This window comes from Drosophila subobscura, chromosome J (genome assembly GCF_008121235.1).
Source record: "Drosophila subobscura isolate 14011-0131.10 chromosome J, UCBerk_Dsub_1.0, whole genome shotgun sequence".
NCBI classification, from domain to species: Eukaryota; Metazoa; Arthropoda; class Insecta; order Diptera; family Drosophilidae; genus Drosophila; species Drosophila subobscura.
This window is the reverse complement of record NC_048532.1, coordinates 8,791,309-8,807,158: the sequence shown is the minus strand read 5'-3', so window position 1 is coordinate 8,807,158 and position 15,850 is coordinate 8,791,309. Positions and strand designations below refer to the sequence as shown.

At 46.9% G+C, this 15,850-nt stretch overlaps 5 protein-coding genes across 7 annotated transcripts; 4 read left to right on the top strand and 1 right to left on the bottom strand.

The window, feature by feature from the left end:
- Positions 1–1,953: 1,953 nt before the first annotated feature.
- On the top strand, positions 1,954–3,143 carry LOC117895464 (chromatin modification-related protein MEAF6). Of its 2 annotated transcripts, none has more exons than XR_004648928.1 (4): positions 1,954–2,173; positions 2,240–2,453; positions 2,513–2,769; positions 2,835–2,973. XR_004648928.1 is itself a non-coding variant. In XM_034803139.1 (4 exons), exons 1-4 carry the CDS (start codon positions 2,027–2,029, stop codon positions 3,032–3,034), a joined length of 693 nt encoding a protein of 230 aa, XP_034659030.1. In that variant the 5' UTR covers positions 1,955–2,026; the 3' UTR covers positions 3,035–3,143. The 2 variants fall into 2 exon arrangements, 1 of the variants encoding a protein (XP_034659030.1); XM_034803139.1 differs by having other exon boundaries at positions 1,955–2,173; positions 2,513–2,644; positions 2,835–3,143.
- Positions 3,144–3,304: 161 nt separating this feature from the next.
- LOC117895460 (transmembrane 9 superfamily member 3) lies at positions 3,305–5,903 on the top strand. Its single transcript, XM_034803133.1, has 5 exons — positions 3,305–3,585; positions 3,665–4,222; positions 4,287–5,020; positions 5,090–5,320; positions 5,387–5,903. The coding sequence occupies exons 1-5, from the start codon at positions 3,469–3,471 to the stop codon at positions 5,529–5,531; spliced, it is 1,785 nt and encodes a 594-aa protein (XP_034659024.1). The 5' UTR covers positions 3,305–3,468; the 3' UTR covers positions 5,532–5,903.
- A 1,721-nt stretch (positions 5,904–7,624) lies between these two features.
- LOC117895463 (collagen alpha-1(XVIII) chain) lies at positions 7,625–8,710 on the top strand. Its single transcript, XM_034803138.1, has 2 exons — positions 7,625–7,699; positions 7,759–8,710. The coding sequence occupies exons 1-2, from the start codon at positions 7,663–7,665 to the stop codon at positions 8,652–8,654; spliced, it is 933 nt and encodes a 310-aa protein (XP_034659029.1). The 5' UTR covers positions 7,625–7,662; the 3' UTR covers positions 8,655–8,710.
- Positions 8,711–10,264: 1,554 nt separating this feature from the next.
- LOC117895462 (membrane-bound alkaline phosphatase) lies at positions 10,265–12,101 on the bottom strand. Its single transcript, XM_034803137.1, has one exon. It carries the CDS (start codon positions 12,061–12,063, stop codon positions 10,486–10,488), a length of 1,578 nt encoding a protein of 525 aa, XP_034659028.1. The 5' UTR covers positions 12,064–12,101; the 3' UTR covers positions 10,265–10,485.
- Positions 12,102–12,373: 272 nt separating this feature from the next.
- Positions 12,374–15,524, top strand: LOC117895461 (membrane-bound alkaline phosphatase). Of its 2 annotated transcripts, none has more exons than XM_034803136.1 (3): positions 12,374–12,532; positions 13,923–15,073; positions 15,144–15,524. In XM_034803136.1, exons 1-3 carry the CDS (start codon positions 12,415–12,417, stop codon positions 15,486–15,488), a joined length of 1,614 nt encoding a protein of 537 aa, XP_034659027.1. In that variant the 5' UTR covers positions 12,374–12,414; the 3' UTR covers positions 15,489–15,524. The 2 variants fall into 2 exon arrangements, with proteins under 2 accessions (XP_034659027.1, XP_034659026.1); XM_034803135.1 differs by having other exon boundaries at positions 12,374–12,538.
- The last annotated feature ends 326 nt before the right edge of the window (positions 15,525–15,850 follow it).

Below are 15,850 nucleotides of genomic sequence, written 5' to 3'. Positions count from 1 at the left end.
TATTGCATTTTCTTATTGCTTTTATTTGAGGCAATCATTTTGCTTTACATTTTTAAGCAGTTTTCCATTTCTGTCCAAAATCTGACAGACTCATTTTCACTCGGGAAAGCGCTGCTACATGTGAAATTCTTGGAAAAGTCGAAAACACACTTGCAACTGCGGCAACTGCAACAGCAGCAGCAACAACAGCGTCATCGTGGCAAGCATTGAACTCGATTTTGTTTTCATTGCCGCCTGAATTTCTAAAACGCAGCTAATTAGTCGAGAGTGTTGGCTCTGCCTCTGCCTCAACCACTGCAGTTTCTGTTGCTGCTGTTGCTGCTGCTGCTGCCGTTGCACTTGCAACGTTGTGGCTGCTTCTTTAGCTGTGTTCCACTTTTCTGGCAGTTTTCCACTTTTCCCCCAGCCAGTGGTGCGACTGCTGCAGATTTCACACGCGGCCAAGCAATTCATCATAAAAATTATTGTAAACTGCAGTCGATTGGCAACAGAGGGGGGGATGAGGAGGGGCGGGTACTGCCAAGATGTTTGCTTAAAACCGAAATGAAAATAAGTTTTTCCAAGTCCAAGACCACGGCCCAGGCTGCGCCGCGCCTTGTGTGTGTTTGTTTAAATAAAATGAAAGTTTTTTTTTTGCTTTTGGCGAACGCGCGCGCCAATGTTTGACACACATAGAAGGAGGCGGCAGTCTGTCAGTCACTCAGTCACTCAGTCAGTCTATAAGTCGGTTAGTCCATCAGTTGGTTGATCGGTCTCTCAGTCTGTTAGTGGAACGTGGCAGCAGACTTTGTTTTAGTCAAAGACTTGCAACGGTCGTTGCCGTTTCGCTTTTGCTGTCTTTCCAGTGGTTTTTCTTTTGCGTGGCATTATGATTTCATTTTCTAATCGAGTTCGTCTTCGGTTTGATATCGTTTTCCAAGCAGATTTCATTCCGCGTTGGTCAACAAAGAAAAGCGAGCGCGCGCGAGCGATGCGAAATAAAATCACGCATACGCCGCGTATGACGAAAGTGAAATAGGCAAGGCAGGCGGCGCGAGCCATAAAACCGAGGCGGGCGGCCCAAAACGAAGCCAAGTAAAATAGAAACAGGGAGAGACAAGAAGACAGAGAGCGAAAGGCCTACGCAGTGGGAAAGGTAACGAAAAATGGAAAGAGAAAGAGAGGGAGAGGGAAGCGGGAGAGAGCGAAGGCACAGCTAGAACGGTAGCGCTTCACTTTTTGTTTTTCGGCAGTTCAACAAACTTTTCGGGCACCAAAAGAAGAAGGGAACTTGGGTCAATAAACTACAAAAGCCGCCACACCATGGAGATCGTTAGACGATGATGATGATGGACGCTGAAGATGAGAGCCCATTCTTTTGTTTTGGGGGGAATGCGCACATAAAGATATGCCATTGAGTGGGGTCAATGGCAGACAGGCGCCGGCAGAAGAAATTGTAGAATGTAAAGTGCAGGCGGTGGAACATTGTAGACAAATATACGAAAACTGCTGGAAAGTCAGAACAAAAGAAAGACTAGATCCATTCAAATTGATAGCTATGATCATTAAATACCTTTTTTTAAGCTTACGCATAATTCCTTTCATTATTTTCATATTCAAATGTTAACCGCTCTATTGAGTTTGCACTTCAACTCCAGCAGATGGCGTTCGCGAGCATAAACACCATCGCCCTCTATGGCCAAAACGTATGTAGCTCTTCATATCGATATGACGCATTTCGATATTTCTGTGGCAAAAGAACCATCGATGGCAGGTCGTCATACAATCGAAAAAAGAATTTATTAATAAATCGCATAAAATTATAATTTTAGCGCTGAAAGTCCTGGCTAGCTAGTAATTAAATATTGAATTGAATAGCAAAAACGCGGACAATTGTTAAGGATTAACGGAATATTTTTTTAATTTCGGTATATTTTTGAGAGTAGTGCGGTATATTTGATCAATAAATCCGCGGTCACACTGATGTGAACATATTTACCAAATTTCAGGAAAAGAAAAACAAACAAAATTAATAATTAGGCACAAAATGAGTTCACCGACTAGTAAAAATGCCAGCGAAACGAACGGGAACAAGCCGAAAAAGTCGGGAAAAACGAACTCCAACGCAAAAGGCGGCACAATGGACTCGCGCGGAGAATTGGCGGACCTCATAAAAAAGAAGGCAGAAACTTCGGTAAGACGCAAACACACACAAACACGAGGTAAAACAAACAATTATAGCAATCTTGTGACCACACAGGAGCAATTGGCTAACCTCGAGCGACAGATATATGCCTTTGAGGGCTCCTATCTGGAGGACACGCAGCTGTGCGGCAACATAATACGCGGCTGGGAACGCTACCTCACGTCGAACAAAGCCACCAACTCGAAGGCCGACAAGCGCAATCGCAAATTCAAGGAAGCGGAGCGTTTGTTCTCCAAATCCAGCATTACCTCAATGGCTATATGTAATCGTAAGTGGCGAACGCCTCTAGGAAATTCTATTCTACGCGTTCCCTTTTTCGTCTGCCAGCGGAGCGTGCCAGCGAATCGGACTCCATAACGAATGAGGACTCCAGCGACAATCAGATCTCAATGAACCAGCATACCACCACTGCCCATGACGGGGCAACGACAATCAAGAGCACACCAAAAGATGAAAAGGGTAAGGTGGAGATGCCGTCAGATCCAGATGAATTGGATGTGGTGACTCCTTTAAAAATAAGATTTTACTAAGAAAGTGTTAAACACAAAATTAGTTTATAATTAATACCCAAAACAAAAATGAATGTATGTATCCCTAGGACATCTGGAGAAGTGCGTCCATTAACGTTTTCAATTTTTATTCGATACAGATTCGCCCTCGCATCGCAACGAGGGAACGAGCCTGTCTGCCAGCGGAGGAGGAGCGGGTACGGGTAGCAGCGGTTCGGGAGGAACTAACAAAGATATATTGGGTACACCCACGTCCACGACAAAAAGCAAACTCACATCCAGCTCGAGTGCCACGGCGAAGAAGAGCGGACACATAAACAAGAAAATACGCCATCGATGATAGGGGATTGGCGTCACACTACACAGGACAGTTAACAACAAATCACTCAATGAGTTCAAACAATTTGAAATTAATTATTAATTACAATAAACGAAATGTAGAATTAAATTAGTTTCGTTTCGCAATTTTCAATTCATTTGCTGCCCGCCGCCAGCTGGGCCCTGCTCCTGGCTGGTCACACTGAACAACAAAAACAGTGCTGGGCAACGTTCGATGACAGCCAAGTGACGACGTGTGTTCTAGTTCCTGAACCAGAACCAGAACTAGCTTGGCCCGTACGAGAAATATTTTTCTGTCGGCAAAAATTATTGTTTAAACAAACATATTCGACATCATATCCTGTTGGGGGAACTCAACGACACCTGGCACAGGTACAGCTCCTGCTGAACGAACGCTTCAACGTCGACAAACAAACGAAAGCACCAGTCGCCAGCATGGGAACGGTGGCACAACAGCAGCAGCAGCTACGGTTCCGTGCAATTTGTTTATGTCTGCTTGTCGTCGGCAGCTGCTACGTGTCGCAGTCACAAGCGGACGAGCACAATCACAAGGTGAGTTTGCGTGCACCTGAGCGAGCGCTGACCAAAATGCATTCTGCATCCTACAATCCGTTTCCCACTTCCCTTCCAGTACAATGACAGAGAGGAGGTGGTCCTGTGGATGAACACAGTGGGGCCGTACCACAATCGACAGGAGACATATGCCTACTTTTCGCTGCCCTTCTGCAGCGGTGGCAAGTCGTCCATCTCGCACTACCACGAAACGCTGAGCGAGGCGCTGCAAGGCGTGGAGCTGGAGTTCAGTGGCTACGAGATGGACTTCAAGACGGATGTGCAGCGTTCGACCATTTGCATGGTGACGCTGGCAGACGAGAGCGTCAAGGCCTTCACCTATGCGGTGATGAATGAGTACTGGTACCAGATGTATATCGATGGCCTGCCCATTTGGGGCAAGGTGGGCGAGCGTGACGAGCGCGATGGCAAGTACTACATCTTCACGCACAAACGCTTCGACATTGGCTACAATGGCCAGCAGATTGTGGACATTACACTGACCACAGACGGGCGAGAAGAACTGAAGCCAGGGTCACAGATCAATTTCTCGTACGAGGTGAACTGGAAGCCCACCAAGGTGGAGTTCAAGAATCGCTTCGACAAGTATCTCGATCCAAACTTCTTCCAGCACAGAGTGAGCGATAAACATGACATCATCCATGCAGCTGCTGAGTGTTTTATGCTTCCTTTTCTTGCAGATCCATTGGTTCAGCATCTTCAACAGCTTCATGATGGTCATCTTCCTGGTGGGCCTCGTGTCCATGATTCTGATGCGCACCCTGCGCAAGGATTATGCCCGCTACAGCAAGGATGAGGAGGTGGACGATATGGAGCGCGATCTGGGCGATGAGTATGGCTGGAAGCAGGTCCATGGCGATGTCTTCCGCTCCCCACCCCACACGCTGCTCTTCTCCGCTTTGGTTGGAGCTGGCTATCAGCTCATCTCTGTTGTATTTTGTGTCATTATGTTTGCCATTGTCGGCGAACTGTATACGGAACGCGGCTCCATGCTGTCCACCGCGATATTTGTGTATGCCGCCACCTCGCCCATCAATGGTTACTTTGGTGGTTCACTGTATGCCCGCCTGGGTGGACGCCTTTGGATCAGACAGATGCTGGTCTCTGCCTTCACAGTGCCTGTGGCTGTTTGCGGCACGGCCTTCCTCATCAATTTCATTGCCATTGGCTATCACGCCTCGCGGGCCATACCCTTTGGCACCATGGTGGCTGTCACGTGCATTTGCCTGTTTGTTATTCTGCCACTGACCCTCGTGGGCACTGTGGTGGGTCGCAATTTGGATGGCCAGCCGGATTTCCCCTGTCGCGTGAATGCTGTGCCGCGACCCATACCCGAGAAGAAGTGGTACATGGAGCCGCTGATCATTGTGCTGCTCGGTGGAGTGCTGCCCTTTGGCTCCATATTTATTGAGATGTAAGCGGAAAACGTTTAGAATATTGCGGGGAGATCCGCTAATCTTTTATATTTGTTTCCGCTTTGCAGGTACTTCATCTTTACCTCGTTTTGGGCATACAAAATCTACTATGTCTATGGGTTTATGCTGCTGGTGTTCACCATCCTGACAATTGTTACTGTCTGTGTGACAATTGTGTGCACATACTTTCTGCTCAATGCGGAGGACTACCGATGGCAGTGGACGAGTTTCATGGCAGCGGGTTCCACCTCCATTTACGTTTATGCCTACTCCTTTTACTATTTCTTCTTTAAAACCAAGTGAGTCTAAGCTTTGGCTACATTATGCATGGGAAATACTAACTAAACCCTTTTTTTTATTTACAGAATGTTTGGCCTGTTCCAAACGGCCTTTTACTTTGGCTACATGGCGCTGTTTAGTGGCGCTTTGGGCATCATTTGTGGCACCGTCGGCTATGTGGGCACAAATCTGTTTGTGCGCAAAATTTATTCCAATGTGAAAATAGACTAGAAGGAAGATCAGTTGAACACCGCCCCCACACACAGATCGGAAACACGTCGTCTACTATTGTATTTATCTAGTAGAGCTTTAGTTAACAATATTTTCTCTGTGTGTTTGTGTGTTTTCTTTCCCCCCTGTTTATTACTGTTTCGTTTCTCAGAGATAACTTCTCGTGTTGGTGTGAAAATGAATGCCAGTCCCATGTATTCGCACCAAAGATTAAATATTCAATTTATCTATGCATAGGCATGGCACGGAGTAAGAGGACAGAGCTAGTACAGTGCGTTTCGTAATCGTGAGTTAAATAATTATAGAAAAAGAACTTGTGGTTCTAAATTGAGCGTTTAGTTAGATGCATTTAATAATTATTCTATAAAAAAGATGGAATACATTTTGTCTTGCTTATTTTTGATTTGTTCAATGCGATAATTTAATCAATTTATACATGTTTAAATTTCTTTTTTGGATCAACTAATTTGTGCTACAAAAATACTTTCGAAATTGTCTTAAATTCTCTTACAATTCAAACTATTTGTTGCTCTACGAATATTTGTATTACTTATAAACGTTTCGAAGTCTTTTCTTGATTAACTAATTTGTTCTCAAAAATACTTTATAAATCTTCTTAAACTCGCTGCACTTTAAGCTCCAAGTATTTCTTGCTCCACGAATTGTTTTAACACAGAAAAACCCTCCAACTTAATGTCTTACGATTCCAAAAACCTTACGCTCTTTGCTCACATACAATGCCCCATGTCTATGCCGTAGATATACCCATGCAATAGGTATATATTATTATTTGTAAATTCTATGCCTAGAAAACTTATCAAATCTATGCAATTGCAAACAAAAAGTGTGTGACTCGAACTTTGTTTGCGCCAATTAAGTTTATGTACGATGCAGAAGAAAAAATGTGCTGATTAGCGTTAGTCGATAATCTAATAAATAATAAAATAAATTCAAAATGAAAGAAAAAGCCAAACAAAAAGCCGGCCGCTGCATTCTCCAACAAGATCGTTTCCTAATCATTGACCCTCAAATGTTTGCCAATTCTTTTGCCATTAGCCATTAAGCTTATCTGTCAATTTATTAGAGGGCTCCAAGTGCCAATCTCTTCTTATTTTTGTTGAGCATTTTTTGTCTTTTTGTGGAATTTGCGGGGAGGCAACAATAGCGGTTCAAGTTCGAGTACTTTTGGGATTATTCCATGACAGCGTAGTTGATAAAGGTTTGGGTTTGCCTTTTTTTGCGTTAATTATTGTGTTGTTTTGGGCACAGCTTTTAGGTTTAGTTTTTAGTCTGTGGTTTAATCTCTGCAGAGTGGGTTATACTCTAGCAATGATTGGATGGGACCTATCCTTTGTCTACGCTGATCGTTTCTAAGGGCCCACCTGCCCAATGTCTTTAGCTGTGCCCCAACGGCTCTTATCAAAGCGCTCTCGAGGGGCCGGGCTGGCCGTCGCATGGCGCTCCCTGGAAGTCAACACTCATGTGTGGAGTGCCACTAATGACGCGTGTATTCTCAGGGGCCTTTGTCCAGTCCGATATGTCGGAACTGTAACAGACAGCGAGGAGAACCACGAGCCAGAATGAACATTTGTTATTTGTTTGGGTGACTTATGCTAATTTCTGTTAAAAACTATAACGGCGCTTGTTGGAATGTTTTCTTGAACGTGTTGAAGTCGAAAAAAGAAAATCCCATTGACTGAAGAGTTTCGGTTTAATGTGACACCCAAGCCGCCAGCCCACATAAATGATTTTGATTTAAACAAATTTTACGAGTTGATTGACATTTGATGCAATTCTAGATGGTTGTATCTGAGCACTGGAACCCCGCTGACCCAGTTTGTGTGTCCAAAATGCGGTTTGGTCTGCCAGCTAATGATGCTCCATGTTTATCTTGTTGCATAAATTATCATAAATGTCAGAATCGATGTATGTTGATAGCATTTTCCCTCCATTTCCCTTTCGATGCGAGAACAGTTATGGGTCCAATGAAGGTGCTGCGGGAAATTGTATTTCCCTATTTTATTTACATATTTAAATGCTTCAGTCCAACTCCAGCCTCTTTGGCGGTCTTCAGGGTATAAAAGCTCGGTTCCAGTTGCATTCTGAACTCAGTCTTCAACGCAGCGACATCATGAGATCTTCTGGCCTCTTGGCTGTCCTACTTTTGGGTGAGTTTTACAGACCGAATCCTGATTTTCTTTTGCTGAGAATTTTCTATAATTTTCAGGCATTTGCTCGAGAGTTCAAGCTTCGCTGGTGAAGTGCTCCTGTGATCCTGGTCCAGCTGGTGAGCGAGGACCCGCAGGACCTCCGGGACCGCCTGGGCCAGGTTATGGAGGCGGTGGTGGCGGACATGGTGGCGGTTATTGGCCCTATCCACCGACGCCACCATTCACACCGAATCTGCCAATCATCCCTGGACCAAGAGGTCTGCCCGGACCGCCTGGCCCACCTGGTTACTGCTTCCCATGTCCGTCTCTGCCGCCCAGAGGATTCCCGCCACAACTGGGAGTGCCTGTGTCACCATTCCTGTCCACTCAGGTGGGCGGAGGAGGCGGAAATGCCGCCTCTGCTTTGACCTCTGCCGTGGGCAACATCATAGTGATTCCCTCGGGTGCGACGACGGGACTGACGGGCCGTGCACAGTTCTACCACATCTCGCCCGATGGCCAGGTGCTGCGTATTGAGCCACCCAAGGATATACCCAATGAAATCTTCGACTCTCTGGGTGCTTCAGCCACTAATCAGGGGCAGCAACAGCCACAGCCGCCTCAGCCCACGTCGGGCTCCTCCTTATCGGGCATAACGCCACCGCCCACACAGCAGACACCCGGAGAGCAGCAGCAGACCACCGTTACACCCGAGACCCTGGACGAGACAATGTTCGCGGTGACGGGCAATCGCGGCAAGGACTTCCTGCGCGGCGGCAACTCCGAGGCCAGCGACTGGCGGCGCATTCTGCTGCTGGGCGAGCGACCCACAGAGGCGCCGCAGCAGCAGCAACATCCCAACCAACTGGGCAGCAGCATGGAGAGCTTCCAGCGGGCACTGGTCGAGCTGAAGGAGAAATATGCGACGCTCATACAGCCAAGGAGCGGCAATCGATACGCGGTTATTCTCTGATACAAAAGCAAGTCCCTCCCCTCTTCAAATAGGTTAAATAAATAATAAAAACAGTACTGATAATATCTAAAAGAGAAGATGAAAGAATTGGTTTACTTGGAACTCCATTTGATAGCCTCAAAACTGGACAAATCTCCTTTGTGTGTGCCTCTTTTTTGACTCTGTTTTTCGCTGCATTTCGTGGAAATCAAATCAGAATCAACATTTCTTGGTACTGATACAATCCAACAGCAGATTTTCTCTTTCAACCAGGCATTAGATAGAACCTTGCCACCGACAACAAAGTCACGAAATTGAATTTCCCAGAAACGATTGGCATTCAAATATCTGCCAATTATCTGCCAATTTAATCAGATGGCAGATAGTGAATATATTTTTTGCACAATATATTTTAATGTTAGCCACATGATTCGGTGACTCTTGTCACCCGGTTTCGGTTTTTTTGCTGGGGGATTTAGATGGCAATCAAACGTCCAGCTAGACGGGCATTTGACAGCAGACCTGCTGGACGTCACAGAAGTCTGCGCGGCTATCAGAGTCCGCTTTTTGCTCTGTTTTGTCGTCACCAGATGCATTTCCCGGAAATTTCGAGTAACATTTCTTAGTAAAGATAAGTTGGTCAGATCAGACCATTTCTTTTTCGTGCGAACGAGTAGTGATAGCAAATTAGTTTGGGGTAAAACAGAGTTTTTGTCTACGTAATTAAGTGATGTTATGGCTTTTAGACGAGTCACCAATTTATAGATCTAGTGACAGAAAACTTTATGTAAAAATCAGTTGAACATTCTGCAGATCTTTCTACGGATTTACAGATTTATCTTTTCTCTACATAGCTACTATGACAATGAATAGACCTGGCGACTACAATTGGACTCACTTAGAGATCACTTTTATACGAGTCAGAAATTAAGGTACCCCCAGGCAGACAACTGTATCAGAATCAGTTGATCTCTCCACAGATCTTTATCTACTATGACAATCAATATTTTAACGTAATTTTATCAAAAATTAAGAGATCCCCTGGCAGTCAATTCAATGTACAGATCGCCCTCTTTCTTCCATCATTTATTCTGCTATTCCTCTCTCTTCTGTCCCTTCTGCGACTTCAGGGTGTATTCATATATTGAAGAGATCAAGATCCACATTGTACATGTTCAGAACATGCTCTCTCTCCCATCCCTCTTTCTGCCACATAATTTCTAGGACAACAAACAGAGCTTTAAACTCCAGTGTGTTCAATTTGTATTCTCTTCAAACTGCCCGCCCAAAGGTACAACTTTCTACGTCACATTAATGGTTTGATTTCATCACCATATCAAAGTTTACCAAAGCCACTTTTGCTGTCTATAAAATGAACATAATATTCACTCTATATGCAAGTCACTTAATCAACAGAACTTATACGAATCGTCACACTTTAAATGTCAAAGATCGTTAGATACACCCAGACGTAAAGTGTTTTAGCTGGGTATCCCAAAGGTGAAGGTAAAACCCTCAACGTCATTAAATTACTGCTTCAAAACTTCTGTCAAAGTCATGTGACAACCATTAACAAAAAAGAGCAGATAAGTATATCCGATTAAATGGATTATACGCGAGTATATGTACAATATATGTACATATATATTGAGGTATGCTATTTATTGATTGGAAATTACGCGTCTCATACAATGTGCAAAGTAAGCCCCAATCTACTTTCGGCGCTTGAGCACCTTCCATTGGGGCGTCGCGTCTCTCAATCTTTCTTTGAGTATTCATTGATGTTGGATAATGCGGACGTGAGAATCGTCGAGTGGACGAAACTCTAATTAAGAGTCCTTCTGGCTGTCAATCAGTAGCTGGCATACTGGCATGCGGTCAGGCCATCGCCCACACAGGCGGCAAAGGCCATCATGTGGGGAATGGCGTTCTGCTCGTACACACCAGTGAAGAGGTGAGCCCACGGACCGGAGGCAAACACACCCACATCCTCGCCACCGTGCGTCTCCGACTCGAGGGGCACCATGGCGGGGAAGAGCTGATCGAAATCCCCGGTGGCCAGGGCGACGGGATCCTCGCGCTCATGCGTCAGCGTGTTGTAGTACAGATCGAAGCTCTTGCCATTGGCATAGCTGAGGGGCAGATAGGGTTTCTTGTCCTGGCCCTTCGACTTGGCCGCGCCAAAGATGTCGCTGCCACGAGGCTGGTAGCCGGCAACGCTGAACGTGTGCGAGTGGTCCGAGGTGACCACGATCAGCGTGTCCTCGGGGTTGGTCAACTCACGGGCCCGTCGCACAGCCTTCGACAGTTCGGCGGTCTCGTCTAGGGCAATGCGTGCCATGGTATCGTGATGACTGATGTCGATCTTGCCGCCCTCGACAAACAGGAAGTAGCCCTGCTCCTCGGTGGACAGCACCTCGATGGCCTTCTCCGTCATCTCCTCCAGGGTGGGTTCGTTGTTCTCCGGATCGGCCAGCTGCTCCACATGATAGTGCATGTGGCCGCTGCTGAAGAGACCCAACAGACGACCCGTCTCTGTGGCGTTCACCTTGAGCAGCTTCTTCTGCGTCTTCACGAAGGTGTTGCCCTCCTGCAGCGCCTCGAATTCCTCCACCAAATTGCGTCCATCGGTGCGGCGTCCCTTGTCATAGAACTCGGGATCGTAGAAGTTCCGCTTGCCGCCGCCGAGCATCACCTTGAGCTTGCTGCCCACCTCGCCATAGATCAGCTGCATGGCAATGTCCTGCAGTCCCGCGGCCTGCTCGCCGCAGCCCTCCTCCAGCAGCGCGTTGTTCTCCCACTCGCGATCCGCCGTGTGGGCATAAACGCCCGAGGGTGAGGCATGGGTCACGCGTGTGGTGGTCACCAGTCCGGCTGCCTTGCCGCTGTCCATTGCCCACTTGCCGAGGGAGAAGACATGATTGCTGGCATTGGCCATGGCCTGGCAATCGCCACGCAGCACATGAGCATTCACGCCGATGGTGCCGTAGTTGGCCTTCACGCCGCACAGATACGAGGTTGAGGTGCAGGCGCTGTCCGGCGTTATCTTGTCCACGGAGTAGGTCTTCGAGAGGCCCGTGAAGGGGAACTCCTCGAACGAGAGTTTCTGCTCCTCGCCGCCAATGTAGCTGCGGGCAGCAGCCAACGTGGCCAGTCCCATGCCATCGCCCAGGAAGAGTATAATATTCTTGGCACGATTCGTGTTCCGCACGTGGCTGAGCTTCTCACGCAGCAGCTGCTTGCTGGCCTCGTGCCAGTAGGCCTGCGTCGCCTCACCGCTGATCGCTCTGGCACGAATGCCATGACGTGGCAGATGTGGATGCATGGATTCCTCCTCATCCACGGGTGTCATTTGGGGCACCGCAGCACTCAACGCCAGGCAGACCAAGCCAAGGCCCACAAAGAACTTTAGTGTCAGAGTTGGAGCCATTTCGCGTTGCTTTCACCGCGTTAGCCAAGTGAATACTGTACTTTTTGAGCAAGAAACTGGCCGCTATATAGCCCCGATCCGGCTCATGTGCAGCTCGTGTGAGGGTGGTCGATAGGGCAGTCGATTTATGGCCCCCCTTCCTTTGGCCAGACCGTGATACTCACGTTTCCACCAGCCACTCGAGATAATCATTAATCGATGGCCACTCTAGATTCCACAAATCACAAAAACACAATCATATAACAAACAGCCAAACGGCCCAGGCCACAAGGAACAATGTGTGCAAAATCGGAGGCTATATAACCGATTCGTTTCGTCTAATTTGGACAGTCGAACGGCAACCGTCTGAAGATGCAGAAAACTTTTGTGCTCCACACTTTGTGCGCTCTGCTGGCCCTCGTGGCGTTGGTCTCCTCGGCGGCACAGCCCCCCAACGTGCGCATGGGGCTAACCGAGGAGCAGGAGATTGGTGGCGGTAAGTGAAACGATCGATCCCGTTCGGTTAACCGAAAGCCCCATTCGTCAAGACCCAACAAAACCTTATCTACAACCAATTGAAACACAATATTCCCCGCCCTACCTCCGCGCGATTGTGTGTGGATCGCTGGGGGAAATCTTGTTCCTCCATTAAGTGCGGAATCTAATCGGGCAAAATCTATTTTCGAATAACTTTCAATCATAAATGATTTAACAAGTTAATTAATACATAATCGTAAAAGCATCAAGTACTTTTTACAAATGTAAAACGAAGCGTCGATGGGGGTTATAAATAAATAGAAAATGGGAAGGTTAAATGTGTGTCAAGGAAAATAAGTGAAACTGAACTACAGATTAGTTATCAATGGAATCATAAATTATGCCAGGAAGAAGAGAAAGTGGTATAGTTTGGGGAATAAATAGAATAAGAAATATAATCAAAGTGAATCCTGAAGGAAAAAGTATTTAAAATATGCAAGAAAATGAATGGCAGGGTGACAAGAAAGTGGAATATTCAGGGCAATAAATATAATAAAAAATATAATCAAAGTGTATTCTGGAGTAAAAATACTAATAAATCGAGTGGCGGGAAAAAAGAAATAAGCAAAGATTCTGGGCAATAAATAAAATAGTTTCAGATTGATGAGAGCTGCTTGAAATGTTCAAAGAGAATCCAGGGGTAAAGGGTATTCAAAATGGCAAAAAAAATCGAGTGGCTGGATGAAGAGAAAATTAAATATTCTGGGGAATAAATACTTTGAATTGATGAAAGTTTGAGAAAGTTCCAGGAGAATCCATTAGTAAAAGGTATCAAAAATCATCAAAAAGAAGACGATTCTGGGGAATAAACTGCTAGAATGTTCCAGGAGCCTCCAGGAGTAAAAAGCAGTAGGAAAATAAAGTCTGGGGTCTGGGGAACAAATAGAATAGCTTCACATTAATGTGGGAACTGCTAGAAGTTTCCAGGAGAATCCAGAAGTAAAGGGTATAAAAAGTAGTACAAAATATAGTGGCAGGAGGAAAATAAAGTAAAATTACTGGGGAATAACTACGGATTCTGGGAACTGCAAGAATGTTCAACGAGAATCCGGCAGTAAATGGTATAAAAAAATAGTGAAAAATAGTGGCAGGCAGGATGACGTTTCAAATTTTGTAACCTGCATCGAAAATGGTCTCTCATAATTACCACAAATGTAGCCATAAATATTCGCGATTTTTGATTCCCCGGATTAGTTAATTTATTGCAAATAATAATGAAATGAGCAAACGATTGAATATTTATGAGCCTTAATTATTGCCGATGATTATCCAACGATTAGATTTTCCTTTTTCAAAGTTCAAACTTATTTTTGTGTGTGTTTTTTTGTTGATTATAAAAATAGTACAACATCCACGACTGCTGCCATCACGCGACTTTGTGGCACTTGACGAGGAGCTGGAAACACGTTTCTGGCACGATAAGGCCCAGACAATTCTGGCCGATAAGCTGGCCAGCCATCAAAAGCTGAACGAGAACCGTGCCAAGAATGTGATCATGTTCCTGGGTGACGGCATGTCGGTGCACACGATTGCGGCCACACGTGCCTTCCTCGGGGATAGCAACAAGCAGGTTTACTTTGAGAAGTTCCCCTACCTGGGCCTCTCCAAGACTTATGCCGTGAACGAGCGCACCCCGGACTCGGCCAGCACGGCCACGGCCTACCTGTCGGGCGTCAAGGCCAACTACGGCACCATTGGCGTCAATGCGCAGGTGGAGCGTGCGGATTGTGTGCGTGGCGCCGATGCCAGCACCCACACCCAGAGCATTGCCCAGTGGGCGCAGGAGGCGGGCAAGTGGGCGGGTCTGGTGACCACAGCCCGCGTGACGCATGCCTCCCCAGCGGGCGTGTACGCCCACACCGCAGAGCGTAACTGGGAGCACGATGGTTTGATCACCGATTCGGGCTGCAGCTCGGAGCTGAACATGGACACTGCCCGCCAGCTGGTGGAGTGGAGCGTGGGCCGGGATCTGCGCGTGATCATGGGCGGTGGCCGTTCCTATTTCCGCGATCAGACGATGCACGACGAGGAGGGCAACGGGGGACTGCGCAACGATGGACGGGATCTGATCAAGGACTGGCAGGAGGACAAGTCCAATCGCGGTGCCAAGGGGGAGTATGTGTGGTCGCTGAAGGGCCTCCAGGAAACGGATCTCAACAAGACCGACTATCTGCTGGGTCTCTTCGATGCCTCACATCTGCCCTACCACGGCGATCGGAAGCGCTCCCACTTGGAGTACGCCGAGCCCTCGCTCTCCGACATGACAGAGTCGGCCATCAAGCTGTTGAGACGCAATGATGAGGGCTACTTTCTGTTCGTGGAGAGCGGCCGGATTGACATGGCGCATCATGCCACGCTGGCACACAAGGCGCTGGAGGATACGGAGCAGTTTGCTGCGGCCATAAAGCTGGCCAGGGATCTCACCAATCAGGAGGATACACTGATTGTGGTCACATCGGATCACTCGCATACCATGTCCATCAATGGTTATCCTGTAAGTTGAGTCTGGCACTCCAAACTGGCACTCAATTCTCTAACAAGTCTTTTACTCCTTCTCCTTTTAGTACCGCCGCCAGAACATCTTCTCTTTGGCACCCAATCTAGCGGAGGATGAGCTGCCCTTCACCATTCTCTCGTATGCCAATGGCCCGGGCAATGCAGCAAACACCTACAGCAGCAGCTCGGGTCGCGTGGATCTCTCCCATGTGGACACAACGTCCGCAGATTTCCGTTTCCAGGCCACCGTGCCACTGAGCAGCGAGACCCACGGCGCCGAGGATGTGGCCGTGTTTGCCTCAGGCCCCTACGAGCATTTGTTCACGGGCAACTACGAGCAGAGCAGCATTCCCGCCATGATGGCATTTGCCGCCAATATGGGTCCCTTTTCGAAGGATAAACTCAATGAGTGATTTTTAAATAAAAGAAAAGAGTCTGATATGCAAAGCAAAATAAAGTTGTAACTTAGTTTAAGGCGCGTTCCACATAGGAGTAAGGAAAATGAATAAATAATGAGTGGAAAAGTAGCTAAAAATATTCATAAATGTGGGGAATGGAAACTCAAAACGATTGGCAAACATTTAATGTGGAAATTCTGTGCATTCCAGAAGCTTCTTGGTGGAATATTTGCAGCTAATTTGTGTCCCTTGTCAGCTACATGGATCCGCTTTCCTACTGCTTTGTCCCTCTCTTATCAGTCGCTCGTTCAAGATCATTCATGTTCTAATGACTTTCCAAAGGTAAACCAAGCAGGTAGCTAGCTGCCAGGTATGCC

Excerpts from the sequence above, each read along its gene's own strand:
- LOC117895464 (XM_034803139.1), top strand. The coding sequence starts at position 2,027 with ATGAGTTCACCGACTAGTAAAAATGCCAGCGAAACGAACGGGAACAAG. Across the intron at positions 2,174-2,239 it reads AAAAGAAGGCAGAAACTTCG|GAGCAATTGGCTAACCTCGA; the intron begins GTAAGACGCAAA and ends GTGACCACACAG. Across the intron at positions 2,454-2,512 it reads CTCAATGGCTATATGTAATC|CGGAGCGTGCCAGCGAATCG; the intron begins GTAAGTGGCGAA and ends TTCGTCTGCCAG.
- LOC117895460 (XM_034803133.1), top strand. The coding sequence starts at position 3,469 with ATGGGAACGGTGGCACAACAGCAGCAGCAGCTACGGTTCCGTGCAATT. Across the intron at positions 3,586-3,664 it reads CGGACGAGCACAATCACAAG|TACAATGACAGAGAGGAGGT; the intron begins GTGAGTTTGCGT and ends CTTCCCTTCCAG. Across the intron at positions 4,223-4,286 it reads CAAACTTCTTCCAGCACAGA|ATCCATTGGTTCAGCATCTT; the intron begins GTGAGCGATAAA and ends CTTTTCTTGCAG.
- LOC117895463 (XM_034803138.1), top strand. The coding sequence starts at position 7,663 with ATGAGATCTTCTGGCCTCTTGGCTGTCCTACTTTTGG. Across the intron at positions 7,700-7,758 it reads CTTGGCTGTCCTACTTTTGG|GCATTTGCTCGAGAGTTCAA; the intron begins GTGAGTTTTACA and ends TATAATTTTCAG.
- LOC117895462 (XM_034803137.1), bottom strand. The coding sequence starts at position 12,063 with ATGGCTCCAACTCTGACACTAAAGTTCTTTGTGGGCCTTGGCTTGGTC.
- LOC117895461 (XM_034803135.1), top strand. The coding sequence starts at position 12,415 with ATGCAGAAAACTTTTGTGCTCCACACTTTGTGCGCTCTGCTGGCCCTC. Across the intron at positions 12,539-13,922 it reads GGAGCAGGAGATTGGTGGCG|TACAACATCCACGACTGCTG; the intron begins GTAAGTGAAACG and ends TTATAAAAATAG. Across the intron at positions 15,074-15,143 it reads TGTCCATCAATGGTTATCCT|TACCGCCGCCAGAACATCTT; the intron begins GTAAGTTGAGTC and ends TTCTCCTTTTAG.